At 43.2% G+C, this 22,227-nt stretch overlaps 1 protein-coding gene across 1 annotated transcript in view; it reads left to right on the top strand.

Moving 5' to 3' along the window:
- LOC126278766 (odorant receptor 2a-like) overlaps positions 1–22,227 on the top strand; it is a 78,084-nt gene that overhangs the window by 22,693 nt on the left and 33,164 nt on the right. Inside the window, exons 3-4 of the mRNA XM_049979043.1 lie at positions 389–532; positions 8,182–8,481. Of these exons, the coding sequence (XP_049835000.1) occupies positions 389–532; positions 8,182–8,481 (444 nt within the window). The remainder of the gene's footprint in view (positions 1–388; positions 533–8,181; positions 8,482–22,227) is intronic.

The following is a 22,227-nucleotide window of genomic DNA, read 5'->3' as shown; positions in this document are numbered from 1 at the left end:
AGTAAATTACTTTCTATAAGTAGTAATTTACCAGCAAACAGCACCTAGGTTCTGAACTCATCTACATTGTATTATGAAACAATTGAAAATTCCCTAAAAGTGGAACAACTCCTACTATCCCAAAATACTTTTTTATGGTGCAACAACTCTTGAAGTCAATGTAAAGATTACACATGGTGTTTTGTTCTTAGCTGTTCAGTAGTCAGAACAGTTATTCTTAAAGCTACTAAAACTGTAGTTCTAGGATGACAACATCCTCATTTGAAATCCTTGCAGAAAATTTTACAAATCTAAGTGAAGAAGGAACGTTATTAATGTCCAGTATAACTAAGATCACTATCTCATTTTTTCCTGCACTGTCTTAGAAAGAGTTGATGCCTGTTGACAGATTCTTTACTTTATGGCGTACCGCTTGCGTGTGCAGCGGTTGGCAAACCTGCTGCTAGAAGCCCGTCGGGGCTTCCCCGAGCAGGGAGCCTTCGTTCGCAGCCGCTTCCAGAGACACGCCACCAGGGTCTGCGTCGGATTTCAGGTACATTTTACTCACCGCACATGACCCCTACTTACACGTCGCTTTTCATGTTCCTTACTTATTAAGGCCAGTTACTGTTACATGCTACAGTACAGCCAGCAGTGGTGTAGCGTGTAACAGCACGCATTCGTTTCTGTAGAAACGTGTAATCTTTGGTATTTTTCAGGAAGAATATGCTAAATGCCGTCCCTGGGTTTCATCTTCCTCTTCTTCTCTTATTACAATCATTATCATCACCACCATGTCCACCCCTGGTAACTGCGTGGTCAGCGCTTCGTAATGTCATACCTAACGGCATAGGTTCGATTCTCGGCTGGGTCGGAGCTTTTCTTCGCTCAGGGACTGGGTGTTATGTTGTACTTATCATCATCATTTCATCCCCATCGACACGCAAGTCGCCGAAGTGACGCCAACTTGAAAGACTTGCGCAAGGCGAACAGTCTACCCGACGGGAGGCCCTAGCCACACGGCATTTCCATTATCACCACCAACATCATCATCCACAACAACAACAAAAACGACAACCCAAGACGACAGTACGCTAGAAACGTACTAAGACCATCCGTGTACACGAGACAGCCGCAGGAGAAACACACCTGATACGCAACTTGTGGAAGTTAACTAGAAAGTATTGATCCAGGGCGTAAATAATTGTGTGTTATTACTCACAACATGAGCTTATTTTTATTTTATAGAAGTCACATTAAAATAATTATTAGTGTCGTTTAAATGTTGTTGGTAACCGAAACTGGAATCGTCTGACGTATTAACATGCTTATTAAAGATCATCCGATGTATTAATGTGCTCAATAAAGATCGTAAATACAATTTCGTATACTTATCAGCGGTAAGGCAAACAGTAGGTAGCAGTGTGTAGTACAATGGAGCAGAGAACAATCGCTGCCTCACACATTACATTTAGCTAGCAACGACGGCTGCAGTCGAAACGTGCGTATAGCTGCTGGTTCACCAAAACGTCGTTGATCCGTCAACCTATATTTAACACAGTTTACATTACAAAAAATAACTAAACTTAATTATAGTTTACAATTTATGACTTCAGTGCCATGTTATTATAGAATGACACACAGTAACAAGTATGTACCGAAACGAAGGGAAAGGTAGACAGTTTTTTACATCCAGGAAACTAAATTTTCCTTAAGTCTAATGATCCAACTTAAGGTAACTTTGTAAGTCCTCGAAATGCTTCGTTGAAAACAATAAAAGTGACTGAAGTAGGTAACTGTTTAAATTTCTCTTTTATACCATGAACATTGGCGATTTCTAAGTCACAGTTCAACAAGGGTGACATAATGTTATTTTTACTTCACTTGTATTTAATATGCGGCATGTGACTCAGCTGCCCTATGCCACTACAATAATCGTCTTCTAATAAGTTACTTATTCTGCACCGCCGGTGGTCTCGCGGTTCTAGGCGCGCAGTCCGGAACCGTGCGACTGCTACGGTCGCAGGTTCGAATCCTGCCTCGGGCATGGATGTGTGTCATGTCCTTAGGTTAGTTAGGTTTAAGTAGTTCTAAGTTCTAGGGGACTAAAGACCACAGCAGTTGAGTCCCATAGTGCTCAGAGCCATTTGAACCGTTTTTGAACTTGTTCTGCACCGACTATCCATTCAAACTTCATACTCGAACTTTTCATGTTGCAAATTGTGAAATAGATGCAATAACGTATATCAGAGTTCCAGGGTCACCGGTATTTATCAGTCACATTATCGATTTCAGTTAACTAGGACCATCTTCGGACCTGAGTAAATGCAGTATACTACAGGTATCATGTAATCATGCATGAAATGAGCAAGTGTGCAACTGCGAAAATAACAGCAGATGTTGAAGACGCCACTCGACTACGTTGCCATAAGTTACTAGATTTGCTATACTTTCCGCACTTACCTCTCCTTCGGCGTTCACATTTAATAGTCATTTGGTTTCCACTTCCCCACTGATTTAAGAAATTTTGAAGTTTGCTGGCAACGGGTTCTACATAACGTTGGTGACTACTTTGAAGGACAGTAACAGGTGCAGACATGTAACTGTTTTGTATCGGTTGTGAAAAAATAGTTGCCACTATTTACGTTCCAGTCCTCGAACATTAATTGCATTTGTTTTGAGCCATCGTTGAGCTCTGTACAGCTAATACAAGAAAGGTATTAAAGTACGTAATTTACAGTAAGTTGAGGGTATTTTTGGTCTGTCGTTGCAACTACAAAATGCGTGATTTTTTTACCAACTTTCGTAGTTGCAACGACAGACCAAAAATACCCTCAAGAATTATTAAGCAAATATGGACTCTACGGCCACCCAAATGAAGAATACAATAACTTACACATCTTTATCATAACGTAGGAATTTAGTTGACTGTGCCACGACGTCTATCGTAGGTTCATCTGTTTTATTTTGACGAGACTATTGATCTGATATACTTAACTGTTATACAACCTTGGTGCGCAACGTACTTCCTGTTGTGACTGCGGTTTTAAAATGTTGGTTGGTGGTCGCACCAGCTAAACATGGGTACCTCCTCGCTGCTAAAAAAAGTCTGTCAGCATTTCACGTTGAACAGACATGTACTGAATACAGTCGTCTACAGGCTCGCAAAGAGCCATTTCGTCGCTTCTGCCGCCTGGGCAGCTTTTCTTTATAGCGCCCGCAGAGAGACCACACCTCCTCTCAGAAAGGCGAGTGAGTTCGCCTGCATGATGCTGTTGGGTACTCAAAAAGGCCGTACAGTCAAAGTCATCAGACAGTCACCATAGAGCCCTAATGTATTTCCACTACCTGCTCTTTCCTCCTTCACCAATAATGTTGAAGCTTTTGCTTTTTTTTTTTAACTTAAGCTGTTTTTCACGTTTCTCTGTGCTGAATCAGACGACGACCATTCATTTTTCGAAATTTTAGATTTGACTTCGCTTTGGCTTCCCTGCTCCCTGCACTTTCTATTTATTTCATTCTTGTTGATTTCTAATTTTCTGTTCGTATCTTTTCCTGAACACATTTGTACATCCTTCTTTCGCGGAACAACTGAAGCACTTCTTCTGTCATCTAAGGTTTGTTTTCAGGTTCTCTCTCCTTGTGCCTGTATCTCTTTGCTAAAATTCTGTGAATGAACTTTTTAGAGATGTCCATTCCTCTTCAGCTGTTATTTATTGAGACAGTGTTTATAACCTTAGTGACTTTCAAACGCATCTCAGGATTCGTCAGTACTGCAGTATCATGCCTCTTTCTACACTAATTCCTGGTCGTGCAGTAGCGTTGTCGCTTCCCGCGCCCGGGTTCCCGGGTTCGATTCCCGGCGGGGTCAGGGATTTTCTCTGCCTCGTGATGACTGGGTGTTGTGTGTTATCCTTATGTTAGTTAGGTTTAAGTAGTTCTACGTTCTAGGGGACTGATGACCATAGATGTTAAGTCCCGTAGTGCTCAGAGCCATTTAAACACTAATTCTTACGGACGATTCTCTCGAATCTTACTCTTCATCATTGTAAAATTATGATGTCAGTCTCTATCAGCGCCAGGGTACAACTTACAATCGAGTACTCTCGGAACCTCTGTCTCAGCACGATGTAATCCAGATGACGTCCTTTTTATATCTCCTCGTGATTGTTAAGAAGAGTATTCGCTATCATTAGCTGAAATGTATCGCATAAATCAATTAGTATTTCTTCTCCCTTATTCCTTCTATTATTCCATATTCACGCACAACTCTGTCTTCCAGTCCTTCTCCTACTACCGCGTTCCAATCCTCAATGATTATTAGTTTTTAACCTCCCTTTACGCAATGAATTACCTTTGGAATATTATCGTAAACTTTCTCTACCTGTTCATCATCTGCTTGTGGTTTCGGTATGCAACTACTGTTGTTAGCATTGGTTTACTGTCGGTTCTGATGAGGACAACCCTGTAACTGAACCGTTCACGGTAGCTCACTCTCCCCTTTTACCATTCCTACTACTCTCCTGTAACTCTTTCTTCTGTTCTTTCCAATATTAATGTGTTCCGATAACTTGTGATTATGAGAGATTTTTCTCCGTATACGTACTAAATAACATGTAGAAACGTCTTTGTATAGTCTTTTCATTAGACGCTTGTCGAATTCGGTACAACTTATTCACTTTACTACCTGATTTTAGCTCAATTCATCAACTCTTCCAGAAAGACTCAGCACTCAAATAAGGCCTATTGAATATGATATATGTGTTTTAATGTGGAGTTTCGGTTTTGTTTCGCGGGAAACGCTGAGTTGGACATCGTCTGCTGGGAGCAGACGATTTTGCTTCTCGTTCGAAGGAGAGCATTGGATGACCAACTTGGGTTTCCAGTACCTGAACAGAGAGGTTTACCCATCTTAGTCGAAGGCTGTTTTTGTGTGTGAGGTTGGTGACGGAGGGCTACCCCTCTGGTAGCTTCCGCTGCACGGGGAGCTGGTAATCTCGAAAGAGAAAGGGGCTCTCTTTGGTGAACGCTTGGTGAGTTCGGATCATAGCTCTTAAGGAGGGGTTTCAGGTTGTGCAGGTTGAGTTAGGACTGCGTTATGTTTAACTGTTGAAATACTTAAGAACTCAGCTTAACTGAAGCGTGTGAAGCGAGTTACTTTTCCGAATGTGCAATAATTATATTGCTTCAAATAGGCGATTTTTGGCGTTTGAGTTGAAAGGGTGGAAGTTACTTTGAACAACGATGAAGTGGAATTTCAAACGGTAAAGCTGATTAGGAAAAGCTGGTTAGGATCACTTCAACCGGACGTGTGCGTAATACTGTGTCGAAGCGAGTATGATTTTTAATGATTTTTAATCTTATATCTGTGGAAGTTGCTTTCGTCTTTTTGTGTCGATTTTTTGCCACGTGTGTGGTAATAAAAACCCTTCCGGTCAACCACGGCACCGCAATAGGCTTTATTTCTAACAGTGTGCTTGTTTAATGAGCTATAATTTCTGCAAGAATATCTATTCTTTCGTGCGCTTACTACACAGCAGCACAACAGTTTGATTCGGAATGCACCACGTGCTCTAGTTCGGCCGTTTGGAAGCAGCTGACGCAGTTAATACGTTGAATAATTATCGCACAGCCTCGTGCATTGATTAAACCTCTGCCCAGAATAGTGCATGCGTAGAATCGTAATGCGAATCTCACTGAGATATTTTTATGGGATGAATACAAAGGAGATGATAGTGTCATTGTCTCCCACCCCCATTTCCTGTGTTTCTTCTTGCTATAGTTAAATTGCGTTCTGTTACATTCTCACGTAATTGTTACTTAAATATTTCTAGTCAGGCATCAGTTATGTGTAGTTAGGATGTGCAACCAAATACATAGATACAATAAATAATCTATGTGAAAGATAAATTCTGTGGTGTTGATATTACCCACTTACTCCGATTTCCAATCCCGAATTAATCAAGTTGATTCATGCACGACATGGAGTGCTATTTATCTGGCTACTTAAATAAATTTGCATATTTGTAATTAAATTATTAAGGTAATTAAAATAATGATTTTCCAGCTCCGTTTCTTTTTTTCTAAATGGTTAGGAAGGGCTTGGGCTGGTGGCGACCCTGAATTTCTGAATTTTCATCATTATTTGTGTGAGAGAAGCAGCTAGACATACGAGATAACGTCTATGGCTTGATGAGAAACGCCATAAAGAAAGTAATACGTTACAATGTCCAGTATCTCCATGTACTTCCTGCACCTTTTCGTCCTATATTTGTAAACTGTTTTTGTTAAATAGTTTCGGTTGATAGACGCAAGGTTCCTCAAATTTTCAATGGTCAGGTAGCAACACGTTTGAGGTTTAAAGTCCTGCTCGATGTCATTATCTACCCGAGAAACTTCTTGTGTTGACGACTGTACCGAGAGACGATTTTATCCACTAAGATGTTCGCTTCTGACAGGCGAAATTAGTTTAATAAAATACACTACTGGCCATTAAAATTCCTACACCACGAACCTAGAGACGCGAAATTTAACCGACAGGAAGAAGATGCTGTGATATGCAAATGATTAGCTTTTCGGCGCATTCACACAAGGTTGGCGCCGGTAACGACACCTACAACGTGCTGACATGAGGTATGTTTCCATTCGATTTCTCATACACAAACAGCAGTTGACCGGCGTTGCCTGGTGAAACATTGTTGTGATGTCTCGTGTAAGGAGGAGAAATGCGTACCATCACGTTTCCGACTTTGATAAAGGTCGGATTGTAGCCTATCGCGATTACGGTTTATTGTATCGAGACATTGCTGCTCCCGTTGGTCGAGATCCAATGAATGTTAGCAGAATATGGAATCGGTGGGTTCAGGAGGGTAATAGGAAACGCCGTGCTGGATCAAAACGGCCTCGTATCACTAGCAGTCGAGATGACAGCTATCTTATCCGCATGGCTGTAACGGATAGTGCACCCACGTCTCGATCCCTGAGTCAACAGATGGGGACATTTGCATGGCAACAACCATCTGAACGAACAGTTCGACAACGTTTGCAGCAGCATGAACTATCAACTCGGAGACCATGTCTGCAGTTACCCTTGACGCTGCATCACAGACAGGAGCGCCTGCGATGGTGGTACTCAACGACGAACCTGGGTGCACGAATGGCAAAACGTCGTTTTTTCGGATGAATCCAGGTTCTGTTTACAGCACCATGATGGTCGCATCCGTGTCTGGCGTCATCGCGGTGAACGCACATTGGAAGCGTGTATTCGTCATCGCCATACTGGCGTATCACCCGGCGCGATGGTATGGGGTGCCATTGGTTACACGTCTCGGTCACCTCTTGTTCGCATTCACGGCACATTTAACAGTGAACGTTACATTTAAGATGTGTTACGACCCGTGGCTCTACCCTACATTCGATCCCTTCGAAAACCTATATTTCAGCAAAATAATGCACGACCGCATGTGGCAGGTGCTGTAGGGGCTTTCTGGATACAAAAAAATGTTCGACTGCTGCCCTGGCCAGCACATTCTCCAAGCGCCTGGTCAATCGTGGCCGAGCAACTGGCTTGTCACAGTACGCCAGTCACTACCCTTGATGAAGTGTGGTACCGTGTTGAAGCTGCATGGGCAGCTATACCTGTACACCCATACGAGCTCTGTTTGACTCAGTGCCCAGGCGTATCAAGGCCGTTATTACGGCCAGAGGTGGTTGTTCTGGGTACTGATTTCTCAGGATGTATGCACTAAATCTGAGTGAAAGTGTAATCACATGTCAGTTCTAGTATAATACATTTGTCCAATGAATACCCGTTTGTCATCTACATTTCTTCTTAGAGTAGCCGGTCGCGGTGATCTCGCGGTTTTAGGCGCGCAGTCCGGAACCGTGCGACTGCTACGGACGCAGGTTCGAATCCTGCCTCGGGCATGGATGTGTGTGATGTCCTTAGGTTAGTTAGGTTTAAGTAGTTCTAAGTTGTAGGGGACTAATGACCACAGCAGTTGAGTCCCATAGTGCTCAGAGCCATTTGAACCATTTTTTTCTTCTTAGAGTAGCAATTTTGATGGCCAGTAGTGTAATACGTGACCTGCGGTATTTGATCTGTGGGTTATTACTATCGCCGCTGCACCCCCTGCAGCCTATGCCAGCAGTTGTGTGCGTGCCTGTTAGTGCGTATGTGCATGTGAGCGTGTCGCGTGGCAGGTGACTGCGGCGCTGCCGCTGGCGCTGTGGCTGCTGGACCCGGTGTTGACAGCCGCTCTGACGTCACCGCTCGGGCCGAACGCCTCTGCGGTGGCGGACGCCCGTGAGACGCCGCTGTCCCTCTGGTCGCCGGTGGACGCCCAGGCGTCCCCCAACTACGAGGCCATCTACGCCTTCCAGGCGTTTCTCATCGTCTTCACCGCGCAGGCCAGCCTCTTCCTGGACATGTTCTTCATCGTGCTCATCCTCCACATCACGGCCGAGCTCAACGTGCTCAACGACAGCCTTGCAGCCATTCAGGTGGGAGGCGCTTCTGGTGCTGCTACCAACGGCGGAAGATCTCCTACCGCGGAGGGTGGAAGAAAGCGGCATTCATTCACTAGGCCAGATACAGACGTCAAATTGAAAACTGCCTACAGATCGGTTGGCCGCCACGATACTGACATGTACTGCCAGCTCGTCGAAGCCATTCGACATCACCAGACAGTAATGAGGCAAGTAATGGTTTGCAAAGATACGTCTAGAACGTCTAGACAATCTGACTGCAGTAGGCATGGGCTACACATTGTTTTTCAACATACTCTCACTTTCTTCCTTAGGTTCGCTCAATTTTCTCTTTGATATCGATCTCCTCATTCGATTAAGAGTAACACGAACACCTAACGAACTCAAATACCTGTTGTATCAATGGCAGGCAATGAAAAATCGTAACTGACCTTCGTTAACTTTCACAGGGCAGCCAAAAACGGTTTCTTAATAATATATAAAGTGATACAGCTAATGTTGTTTCATATGTCACTATATAGTAGAAGCCCAGTAATCGGCGTCTTGTAGAAATACAAGCACTTTCAAATATCTCTTTGGAAATGGAGTTACTGGTTACTGAAATCACGAGGTTTTCACAGACATGTGTTCATGAGGTTTTCATTTCCTTTAATTGATATGTGTTATAATATACATATTCCTAGGCATCTAGGGGTGAAAAGGATGTATGACGGGGATGTAGTTATTACTGCCTAACCTGTAATTTGATGAAGTAATGAAGGAAATCAAAGAAAGGTTCTGGAGTTGGATTAAAATTCATGGTGAAGGTTCCGTCATGATATTGCTATCCGCAGGAAAAGAGAACACGAACTGCTACACCTTCTGAATGTAACGACAGTCTAAGGAGCCCAGCATATAGACAGAGAATAAACTAAAAAAAGACATGAGGGGTTGCACACGGGACATTGGTGACAGACTTAACATCGAAATTAAGCACCTGGAAGTAGATTAATGAAAGGAATCCTGCTGTGATGGATGGAAAATAACATATGACGGACGACGCAAGAAGAACGTAAATAGAAGACTAACGCAGTCAATGTCTTGCTGGTCGTAAGAAGTCTACCGTCTGGAGCACAGTGTTGTATGGAGGTGATTCATGAACGGTGGGAAAGTAGGCAAAAACAGAATGTGGTGCTATAAAAGGACCTTGAACGGTATGTGGACGAGTACGATAAGAAATGAAGAAGTTCTCCGAAGAATCGGCGAAGAGAGGAACATGTGGAGGAACAGGAGTGTAGCATATATGTTAAGACATTAAGAAGTTACCTCTAAGGTGCGCGAGGGATCTGTGGAGGGTAAAATCACAGAGGAAGATAGAGGTTAGAAGATATCTAAAAAATGACTGAGGACTCTGGATGCAAGTGCTACTCAGAGATGAACAGTTCGGCGTGGGAGGCGGATGTGTGTCGGGCAGCACCAAAGCAATCAGAAAACAGATGACTCCCCCCCCCCTCCTCTTTCCCTACCACAAAAGAAATGGGTCTCTAGAATACCAAACAAATTATTATGTAACATCCTATCATTTTACTCATTTTTTCGTCTATTTAATCTGTTATCTTTATTTCTTTAATCTACTAAGAGCTTAATCTCCACAGCAGGAGATTGTATTTTCATCATTCTTTTGTAAGATCACACCTCACTTCAGTTCCCTTTGCTTTGTAGTTTTTCCTCAGTCCATGCAATTCTGTGCTGCAGACGTACATTCTCAGCACTTTCTACATCAAGTTACGGCCTATGTTGATACTTGTTGCCTTCTTTTGCTGTAAAATGCTCACGTAATCAGGGCTTTCTGCATCCCATCTTGCTTCGTCCCTCATGAGTTATTTTTCTTCCAAGATTGTAGCACTGGTCTACTGCGTCAACTACATTGTCTGCAGTTTTGATGCTAAGTCTATCGTTAATCCCATTATTCCCGTTCCTTACTACTTGTGTCACACTTTGGTTTACTTTCAGTCAATTATGTGTGTTGAATAGTCTGTACCTCCAATTCAGCATATCATGTACTCCTTTCCCACTAGTCCAGAGGATGGCAATCCATCAGCTTATCTTTCATAACTTTGCACTCTGAATTTTAATCCTAATCCTAAAACTTTCTTTTAATGCCTTCATTGCTTTACTGTTTGTCTGGAACATAAGTTAAACAGCGGACAAAGCAGTTTACATCTTTGACGTAAGTCCTTTTATTCCGAGCAAATGTCGCTCTGTTTTCGGTTTCTGAGAAGTGGAACGTGCTAAATGGTTACTTCTTGACAGAGAAATACTTTTAAACATTTCATTTGACACTGAATAGCCCAAACTAAATGCAGCATTCCTGAACAGTTGCACTGTGGTTTACCACGTCACTGTTATTGTTCAGAGAGCATTCAGCGAACTTTATTTGGTATCTTACAAAGTGCACTAACATTTGACCATGCACACTGTACGAGAAACTACTAAATCTCTGTTGAAATTGTATGTACATAAATGCAATCGCATTAAACTAGCAATCTTTACAAACTTAAAAACCTTTCCATAACTGTAAATGTATTAAATTGATTGACCTATATTTTCTTAAAAAAAAGGTAAGTTGAAATTATCTTTAAACAAATGAGCTCAAAGCAATGACATTTATTATTACTATACTGCAGAATGTCCATAAGAACCTTTTTTTTAAATTAACAGTCTTATGCTCAATGACAATTTTCGTATACATATACGTTCTGCGTTTAGCCTTAACCTACACAATAAAAAAATATCTGACATTTTAATATATACCCTCCCTTTTTGACAGGTCATATTCCCGACAGACCTTGTATCGTCTAGCATTGGTCTTAACTTCTGAGGTCATCAGTCCCCTAGAACTTAGAGATACTTAAACCTAACTAACCTAAGGACAGCACACACATCCATGCCCGAGGCAGGATTCGAACCTTCGACAGTAGCGGTCGCGAGGTTCCAGACTGAAGCGCCTAGAACCGCTCGGCCACTAGGGCCGGCCCTGGTCTTAACATTTAAGAGGTGTATTAGTGAACAGCATTCTAAGTTCGGAGCAACTCGTCTTACAACCTGTTTTAATTATTATTAGATCGAGCGCACTAATTCCCTTGCGGATAGGTTAGACTTTACGGAAACACGGCCGCAATATAATTCAGTTCGTTCTCGGACACAAGCACTTCCTGCAGGTGTGGAATGACATCAATACCTTTGCTTTAAGTCTTCACAACTACTTTTGAAAATTCCCTGCGTTAAGTACCGTTTGCTTACGCAAAGTAGTTGAACATCAGCACCTAAGTTGATCATTCACGGTGAATGCATTCCAGACCTATACGCAGTGACCAAGGCCTGTGGCACTGCTACCAACGGAGAAGGCTTTCCTGACAATACTGGCCGCCTCTCCTCCAGTGCTCCAGTCGCAGAGTCCGCTGACTGCCCTCTGCCTGTGTGCCTAAAGGTACGCTTAGTCTCGCAGCGGCACGGTCGCTGTCGGTGACCACAGTCACTTCCCGAGCGCGACTTTTTATTACCAGTCTCTGTCTTACTCTCTGACTGTACTCCACTTTTCATAATGTGCCCATCGACTGTAATATTTTTGAGCCGCTTAGTTTACGTCTTTGATAGCATAATCGATAATATGACATGGCTTGCCATTCTGGTTACTACTTGCTTGTAGTTAACGTATAAAGAGGAGTCAAATGAAACCGAGACAGATTTGAAAAAGTAAGTAAAATGGTCATTATCTGGAAAGTAATCGCTATAACTGTTAATACATTTATTCGACTTCGGGATCACAAGGTCAAGGTCTTCACGGAAGAATGTTTGCTTACGAAACCACGATTGTACCCAGGTGTGCAACTCTTCAACTATTTAAAATGACAGTCACAATCGCACTGCAGTACAAATCGCACTACAGCACAAATCTGTAATGCCCTGTTCATTACTATTTTAAGCATGATGACAGAATTAATGTAAAACGCGATGTAATTATGATTAATCATAATTGTGACTGTCATTTTAAATAGTTGAAGAGTTGCACTACAGTGCGATTGTGACTGTCATTTTAAATAATTGATTATAAGTCAACCAATCGCAGTTTACACCACACAACTATGTTCTCTAAAAATTGGTGCAACTCTTCGTCCGAAGCAAATCGACAGCCGCCAATGTCTTTCTTCTGGGTTCCAAAAATATGGAAATTGCATGGGGAGAAATCAGGACTGTATGGAGGATGTGTAAGGGCTTCCTAGAGAAACTTCGTAAGCGAAGTCGAAATGACCTTGGCAAGCGAGCTCATGTGATTTCCATTGTTTTGGACCCCTAAAGAAAGACATTCGTGAACGCTGTTTGCTTCGGACGAAGAGGTAAATGCCTGGGTACAAGCGTGGTTCCGTAGGCAAACATTTTTCCATGAAGATGGTGAAAATGGCTCTGAGCACTATGGGACTTAACATCTGTGGCCATCAGTCCCCTAGAGCTTAGACCTACTTAAACCTAACTAACCTAAGGACATCACACACATCCATGCCCGAGGCAGGATTCGAACCTGCGACCACAGCAGTTGCGCGGATCCGGTCTGAGCGCCTAGAACCGCGAGACCACCGCGGCCGGCTTCCCATGAAGACATTGATGGTCATGTTTCACAGTTATATAAATGTATGAACAATTATGCCCATTAATTTTTAAACAATAAACAATTTACTTACTTTTTCAATTTGGCTCTTTTTCGTTTGACTGCCCTTTATATATCATTAAGTCATTCCGTAAAGCATAAATCTTTTTTCTGAGGATATGAAACATCTTCCCCCCCATGAACCATGGACCTTGCCGTTGGTGAGGAGGCTTGCGTGCCCCAGCGATACAGATAACCGTACCGTAGGTGCAATCACAACAGAGGGGTAACTCTTGAGAGGCCAGACAAGCGTGTGGTTCCTGAAGAGGGGCAGCAGCCTTTTCAGTAGTTGCAGGGGCAACAGTCTGGATGATTGACTGATCTGGCCTTGTAACACCAACCAAAACGGCCTTTCTGTGCTGGTACTGCGAACGGCTGAAAGCAAGGGGATATGGTTAAATGAAGATGGCGTCCTATGAGTAAAATATTCCCGAGGTAAAATAGTCCTCCATTCGGATTTCCAGGTGGGGACTACTCAGAAGGACATCGTTATCAGAAGAAAGAAAACTGGCTTTCTACAGATCGGAGCGTGGAATGTCAGACCCCTTAATCGGGCAGGTAGGTTAGAAAATTTAAAAAGGGAAATGGATAGGTTTAAGTTAGCTATAGTCGGAATTAGTGAAGTTCCGTGGCAGGAGGAACAAGACCTCTGGTCAGGTGAATACAGGGTTATAAATACAAAATCAAATACTGGTAATGCAGGAGTAGGTATAATAATGAATTAAAAAAATAGGAATGCGGGTAACGTACTACAAAGAGCATAGTGAACGCATATTGTGATCCATATAGACACGAAGCCCACACCTACCACAGTAGTACAAGTTTATACGCCAACTAGCTCCGAGGATGACGAAGAGTTTGATGAAATGTTCGATGAGATAAAAGAAATTATTCAGATAGTGAAGGGAGACAGAAATTTAAGTCATGAGTGACTGGAATACGATAGTAGGAAAAGGAAGAGAAGGAAACGTAGTAGGTGAATAAGAAATGGGAGTAAGAAATGAAAGAGGAAACAGTCTGGCAGAATTTTGCACAGAGCATAACTTAATATTAGCTAACAATTGGTTCAAGATCATAAAAGAAGGTTTTATACATGGAAGAGGGCTGGAGATACTCGAAGGTTTTAGATTGATTATATAAATGTAAGACCGATTTAGGAACCAGGTTGTAAATTGTAAGACATTTCCAGGTGCAGACGTGGAATCTGACCACAATCTATTGGTTCTGAACTATAGATTAAAACTGAAGAAACTGCAAAAAGGTGCAAATTTAAGGAGGTGGTATCTGGATAAACTGACAGAACCAAAGGTTGTCGAGTGTTTCAGGGAGAGCATTAGGGAACGATTGACAGGAATGGGGGAAAGAAATACAGCAGAAGAAGAGTGTGTAGTTTTGAGGGATGAAATAGTGCAGGCAGCAGATGATCAAGTAAGTAAAAAGACGAGGGCTAGTGGAAAGCCTTGGGTAACAGAAGACATCTTGAATTTAACTGGTGAAAGGAAAAAATATGTTGTTGTTGTTGCTGTCTTCAGTCCTGAGACTGGTTTGATGCAGCTCTCCATGCTACTCTATCCTGTGCAAGCTGCTTCATCTCCCAGTACCTATTGCAACCTATATCCATCTGAATCTGCTTAGTGTACTCATCTCTCGGTCTCCCTCTACGATTTTTACCCTCCACGCTGCCCTCCAATGCTAAATTTGTGATCCCTTGATGCCTCAAAACATGTCCTACCAACCGACCCCTTCTTCTAGTCAAGTTGTGCCACAAACTTCTCTTCTCCCCAATCCTATTCAATACCACCTCATTAGTTACGTGATCTATCCACCTTATCTTCAGTATTCTTCTGTAGCACCACATTTCGAAAGCTTCTGTTCTCTTCTTGTCCAAACTAGTTATCGTTCATGTTTCACTTCCATACATGGCTACACTCCAAACAAATACTTTCAGAAACGACTTCCTGATACATAAATCTACACTCCTGGAAATGGAAAAAAGAACACATTGACACTGGTGTGTCAGACCCGCCATACTTGCTCCGGACACTGCGAGAGGGCTGTACAAGCAATGATCACACGCACGGCACAGCGGACACACCAGGAACCGCGGTGTTGGCCGTCGAATGGCGCTAGCTGCGCAGCATTTGTGCACCGCCGCCGTCAGTGTCAGCCAGTTTGCCGTGGCATACGGAGCTCCATCGCAGTCTTTAACAGTGGTAGCATGCCGCGACAGCGTGGACGTGAACCGTATGTGCAGTTGACGGACTTTGAGCGAGGGCGTATAGTGGGCATGCGGGAGGCCAGGTGGACGTACCGCCGAATTGCTCAACACGTGGGGCGTGAGGTCTCCACAGTACATCGATGTTGTCGCCAGTGGTTGGCGGAAGGTGCACGTGCCCGTCGACCTGGGACCGGACCGCAGCGACGCACGGATGCACGCCAAGACCGTAGGATCCTACGCAGTGCCGTAGGGGACCGCACCGCCACTTCCCAGCAAATTAGGGAAACTGTTGCTCCTAGGGTATCGGCGGGGACTATTCGCAACCGTCTCCATGAAGCTGGGCTACGGTCCCGCAAACCGGTAGGCCGTCTTCCGCTCACGCCCCAACATCGTGCAGCCCGCCTCCAGTGGTGTCGCGACAGGCGTGAATGGAGGGACGAATGGAGACGTGTCGTCTTCAGCGATGAGAGTCGCTTCTGCCTTGGTGCCAATGATGGTCGTATGCGTGTTTGGCGCCGTGCAGGTGAGCGCCACAATCAGGACTGCATACGACCGAGGCACACAGGGCCAACACCCGGCATCATGGTGTGGGGAGCGATCTCCTACACTGGCTGTACAGCTCTGGTGATCGTCGAGGGGACACTGAATAGTGCACGGTACATCCAAACCGTCATCGAACCCATCTTTCTACCATTCCTAGACCGGCAAGGGAACTTGCTGTTCCAACAGGACAATGCACGTCCGCATGTATCCCGTGCCACCCATCGTGCTCTAGAAGGTGTAAGTCAACTACCATGGCCAGCAAGATCTCCGGATCTGTCCCCCATTGAGCATGTTTGGGACTGGATGAAGCGTCGTCTCACGCGGTCTGCACGTCCAGCACGAACGCTGGTCCAACTGAGGCGCCAGGTGGAAATGGCATGGCAAGCCGTTCCACAGGACTACATCCAGGATCTCTACGATCGTCTCCATAGGAGAATAGTAGCCTGCATTGCTGCGAAAGGTGTATATACACTGTACTAGTTCCGACATTGTGCATGCTCTGTTGCCTGCGTCTATGTGCCTGTGATTCTGTCAGTGTGATCATGTGATGTATCTGGCCCCAGGAATGTGTCAATAAAGTTTCCCCTTCCTGGGACAATGAATTCACGGTGTTCTTATTTCAATTTCCAGTAGTGTATATTCGATGTTAACAAATTTCTCTTCTTCAGAAACGCTTTCCTTGCCATTGCCAGTCTACATTTTATATCCTCTCTACTTCGACCATCATCAGTTATTTTACTTCCTAAATAGCAAAACTCCTTTACTACTTTAAGTGTCTCATTTCCTAATCTAATTCCCTCAGCATCACCCGATTTAATTAGACTACATTCCATTATCCTCGTTTTGCTTTTGTTGATGTTCATCTTATATCCTCCTTTCAAGACACTGTCCATTCCGTTCAACTGCTCTTCCAAGTCCTTTGCCGTCTCTGACAGAATTACAATGTCATCGACGAACCTCAAAGTTTTTACTTCTTCTCCATGAATTTTAATACCTACTCCAAATTTTTCTTTTGTTTCCTTTACAGCTTGCACAATATACAGATTGAATAACATCGGGGAGAAGATACAACTCTATCTCACTCCCTTCCCAAATACTTCTTCACTTTCATGCCCCTCGACTCTTATGACTGCTATCTGGTTTCTGTACAAATTGTAAATAGCCTTTCGCTCCTTGTATTTTACCCCTACCACCTTTAGCATCTGAAAAAGAGTATTCCAGTCAACATTGTCAAAAGCTTTCTCTGAGTCTACAAATGCTAGAAACGTAGGTTTGCCTTTTCTTAATCTTTCTTCTAAGATAAGTCGTAAGGTCAGTATTGCCTCACGTGTTCCAACATTTCTACGAAATCCAAATTGATCCTCCCCAAGGTCCGCATCTACCAGTTTTTCCATTCGTCTGTAAAGAATTCGCGTTAGTATTTTGCAGCTGTGACTTATTAAACTGATAGTTCGGTAATTTTCACATCTGTCAATACCTGCTTTCTTTGGGATTGGAATTATTATATTCTTCTTGAAGTCTGAGGGTATTTCGCCTGTCTCAAATATCTTGCTCACCAGCTGGTAGAGTTTTGTCATGACTGGCTCTCCCAAGGCCGTCATGTTCTAATGCAATGTTGTCTACTGCGGGGGCCTTGTTTCGACTCAGGTCTTTCAGTGCTCTGTCAAACTCTTCACGCAGTATCGTATCTCCCATTTCGTCCTCATCTACATCCTCTTCCACTTCCATAATATTGTCCTCAAGTACATCGCCCTTGTATAAACCTTCTATATACTCTTTCCACCTTTCTGCCTTCCCTTCTTTGCTTAGAACTGGGTTGCCATCTGAGCTCTTGATATTCATACACGTGGTTCTCTTCTCTCCAAAGGTCTCTTTAATTTTCCTGTAGGCAGTATCTATCTTACCCCTAGTGAGATAAGCTTCTACATCCTTACATTTGTCGTCTATCCATCCCTGTTTAGCCAGTTTGCAGTATGCAAAATATATACATGCAGTAAACGAAGCAGGAAAAAAGAAGTGCAAACGTCTCAAAAATGAGATCGACAGGAAGTGCAAAATGGCTAAGGAGGGATGGCTAGAGGACAAATGTAAGGATATAGAGGCATATCTCACTAGGGGTAAGATAGATACTGCCTGCAGGAAAATTAAAGAGACTTTTGGTGAAAACTTGAAAACTGAACCACTGGCATGAATATCAAGAGCTCAGATGGAAACCTAGTTCTAGGCAAAGAAGAGAAACAGAAACATGGGAGGAGTATATAGAGGGTCTGTACAAGGATGATGTACTTGAGGACCATATTATGGAAATTTAAGAGGATGTAGATGAAGATGAAATGGAAGGAATGATACTGCGTGAAGAGTTTGACAGGGCACTGAAAGACCTAAGTCGAAACAAAGCCCCGGGAGAAGACAACCTTCCATTAGAACTACTGATCGCCTTGGCAGGACCAGCCCTGACAAAAATCTACCATGTGGTGAACAAGATGTATGAGACAGGCGAAATACCCTCAGACTTCAAAAAGAAGTTCTTTCTATATATGGTCCAAGTTTCTTCATACTATGTTTGTTGGCCGCAAGAGATAGTCCACAAGTTTTGCACACCGTTGTAGTTCGAGGCGACACGTGAGTGATATATCGTCAACTTTCATCTACATCTACATCTACATGATTACTCTGCAATTCACACTTAAGTGCCTGGCACAGGATTTATCAAACTATTTTCATGCTACTTCTCTATCATTCCACTCTCGAATGGCGCTTGGGAAAAATGAACACCTAAATCTTTCCGTTTGTTCTCTGATTTCTCTTATTTTATTATGATGATAATTTCTACTACGTGGATGGATGTCAACAAAATATTTACGCATCCGGAAGAGAAAGTTGGTGATTGAAATTTCGTAAATAACCGCCTTTGTTTCAGTGTCTGCCACCCGAACTCGCGTATCATATCAGTGACACTGTCAACCTTATTGCGCGATAACACGGAACGAGCTGCCCTTCTTTGCACTTTTTCGATGTCTTCCGTCAATCCTGCATGGTAAGGATCCCAAACCGTGCAGCAATATTCCAGCAGGGGATGGACAAGTGTAATGTAGGCTCTCTCTTTAGTGAGTCTGTCGTATCTTCCAAGTGTTCTGCCAACAAAGCGCGGTCTTTGTTTCGTCTTCCCCACAATATTATCTATGTGGTGTTTCCAATTTAAGTGGCTCGTAATTAGTCGATTTGACAGCACTTACATTAGTGCGATTTATCGTATATCCAAAATTTATCGGATTTCATTTAGTACCCATGTGGATGACCTCGCACTTTTCCTTGTTTAGTGCTAATTTCCAGTTTTCTCAACAAACTGAAATTCTCTCTAGATCATTTTGTAATTCGAATTGATCGTCTCATGATTTTACTAGACGGTAAATTACAGCTTCATCTGCAAACAATCTAAAGGGGCTGCTCAGATTATCATCTAGATCATCTATATAAATCAGGAGCAGCAGAGGGCCTATGACACTACCTTGCGGAACGCCAGATATCACTTCCGTTCTACTTGATGATTTACCGCCTGTCACTACGAACTGTGTCCTCTCTGAGAGAAAATCACGAATCCAATCACACAACTGAGACAATACTCCATATGCACGCAATTTGATTAATAGTCGCTTGTGAGGAATGGTATCAAAAGCCTTCTGGAAATCTAGGAATATGGAATCGATCTGAGATCCCTTGTCGACAGCACTCATTACTTCACAGGAATAAAGAGCTAGCTGTGTTGCACAAGAAAGATATATTCTCTATCCATGTTGGTTATGTATCAATAAGTCATTTTCTTCAAGGTGATTCCTAATGTTCGAGTACAGTATATGCTCCAAAGTCCTACTGCAAATTGAGGTCAGTGATATGGGTCTGTAATTCAATGTGTTACTCCTATTTCCCTTCTTGAATATTGGTGTGACTTGTGCTACTTTCCAGTCTTTAGGAACAGACCTTTCGTCAAAGGAGCGATTGTATACGATTGCTAAGAAAGGCGCAATTGTGTCTGCATACTCTGAGAGGAACCTGACTGGTATACCATCTGGACCGGATGACTTGCCTTTCTTAAGTGATTTGAGTTGTTTTGTAATATCTAAGATATCTACTTTTATGTCACTCATGCTAACAGCTGTTCTGGTTTCGAGTTCTAGAATATTTACTTAGTCTTTTTTCGTGAAGGGATTACGGAAAGCTGTATTTAGTAACTCCGCTTTAGTGGCACCATCATCGGTAACATTTCCATCGATATCGCGCAGAGACGGTATTGACTGCTTTTTGCCACTGGTGTACTTTACATCATTGGATTTTCTACCATATTTTGAAACAATATTTCATTGTGGAAAACTACTGAAACCTAACTAACCTAAGGACACCACACAACACCCAGCCATCACGAGACAGAGAAAATCCCTGACCCCGCCGGGAATCGAACCGGGGAACCCGAGCGTGGGAAGCGAGAAAGCTACCGCAATACCACGAGATGCGGGCTTGTGGAAAACTGTTAAAAGCATCTCGCATTGATGTCCACCCTAAATTTCGAGCTTCAGTGAAACTTACCCAGTATTGGAGATTTTGCGTTCTTCTGAATTTGGCCGTCACTGTGGACATCAACCAAAGATGATGCACGCGATGTAAGTGTAATTGCACGCAATCAAATTTTGGGTAATTACACAGGTGTTGAAGCTGCTCTCGTTTGGGTGATGATTATGTGGGATGGCACGGAGTGCCCGATACGTCTACCACGTCTATCACTACTCCTCGACGCAGGAACAAACTGTCGTATTTTGTGCATCCGTATGACTGCTGGTTCAAATGGTTCAAATGGCTCTGAGCACTATGGGACTTAACATCTGTGTTCATCAGTCCCCTAGAACTTAGAACTACTTAAATCTAACTAACCTAAGGACATCACAGACATTCATGCCCGAGGCAGGATTCGAACCTGCGACCGTAACAGTCACGCGGTTCCGGACTGAGCGCCTTAACCGCGAGACCACCGCGGTCGGCGTATGACTGCCCATGGCACCCGACAAACAATCTACAGGGGGTAAAAATGTAACTGACCCGAATACAGTTGACGCACCTTTAGTTAGGCATCTTAACTAACATCGTCTGGCCTAAGGGCAGATAATGTTAGGTTGCTTATCTTAAGGTGCATAAAATATTTTCTGGGCGAAGTTGATTTTGCCCATCTTGTATAACTTAAGCTAAAGATGCAGTGTTTCGTCGATCATGAAGTGTAGGTAATATTCTAAGGAACACACATCAGACGCGAGCACCCCTGTATGACAGATCAGGTTACATAGCGTTAATCTGGCACCATTGACACACATGTGGGCAGCTCAGACAAGCTACGAATAACTGCCGTGAGCTCTCGGCTGTAATAGGGCAGTAATGAATCAGGATGGGTCGCCATCTCCTTCGGTGTCTTGCGATGATCATGTGTGTTGTGTCTCTACGTCAGTAGAGCAAGCCAGTGTGTTGAACGCTGCTATGCCAGAGTCTAGTGCACATCATTCCAGTTCCTGTAATATAATAAAATTACTGAAATGTCCACTCATTTTTTATATTGAAAGTCTGTCGTAATCACCTACTCTTTATTCCTGCGATTTCTACAACAACTAAAAAGCTGTACGCCTCTAGCTGGTGCTCCTACTTCTCCACTGACTACCTAAAACTGCATTTCGTTGTAGGTCTGAAAACTATATTTGTACTATGTAATACGCTGTGAGCAACAGATGTGGATTGACTTGCCAGATTTTTGACATCTTTACAGTCATTATGCTATGTTCAGCTTACACCGACACAAATTCACACTGACTAAGACTTTTCGCTATTAATTCTGAGTAGGGCTCGTGTCACAACGCTGATTAAGGTTTCTCTGCGGTTCTTCTGATCGCATTAGGTGTATTGAGGCATGGATTATTTCGCCAGTCGACCGTCAATTTCCTTCTCAACCAGTGTCCAGTCAAAAATCAGCTAGTGCTGCATCTGCACCTGTCGCTACACACAAAACGTTCTCTTGAAGGTTCTTTATGAGAACTGTGACTTTCGAACACTAAATGGTCAGTCAGACGCATTTCGTTGAAAACTCCAAGATGACCAAGAGAGTAATTCACAGACCATATCTCTATCTACATCTACATCCATACTCCGCAAGCCAACTGACGGTGTGTGGCGGAGGGTAACCTGAGTACCTCTATCGGTTCTCCCTTCTATTCCAGTCTCGTATTGTTCGTGGAAAGAAAGATTGTAGGTATGCCTCTGTGTGGGCTCTAATGTCTCTGATTTT

The sequence above is a fragment of the Schistocerca gregaria genome, chromosome 6 (assembly GCF_023897955.1).
Source record: "Schistocerca gregaria isolate iqSchGreg1 chromosome 6, iqSchGreg1.2, whole genome shotgun sequence".
Classification (NCBI taxonomy): domain Eukaryota; kingdom Metazoa; phylum Arthropoda; class Insecta; order Orthoptera; family Acrididae; genus Schistocerca; species Schistocerca gregaria.
The sequence above is the reverse complement of the archived record's forward strand: the minus strand, read 5'-3'. Positions and strand labels throughout refer to the sequence as shown.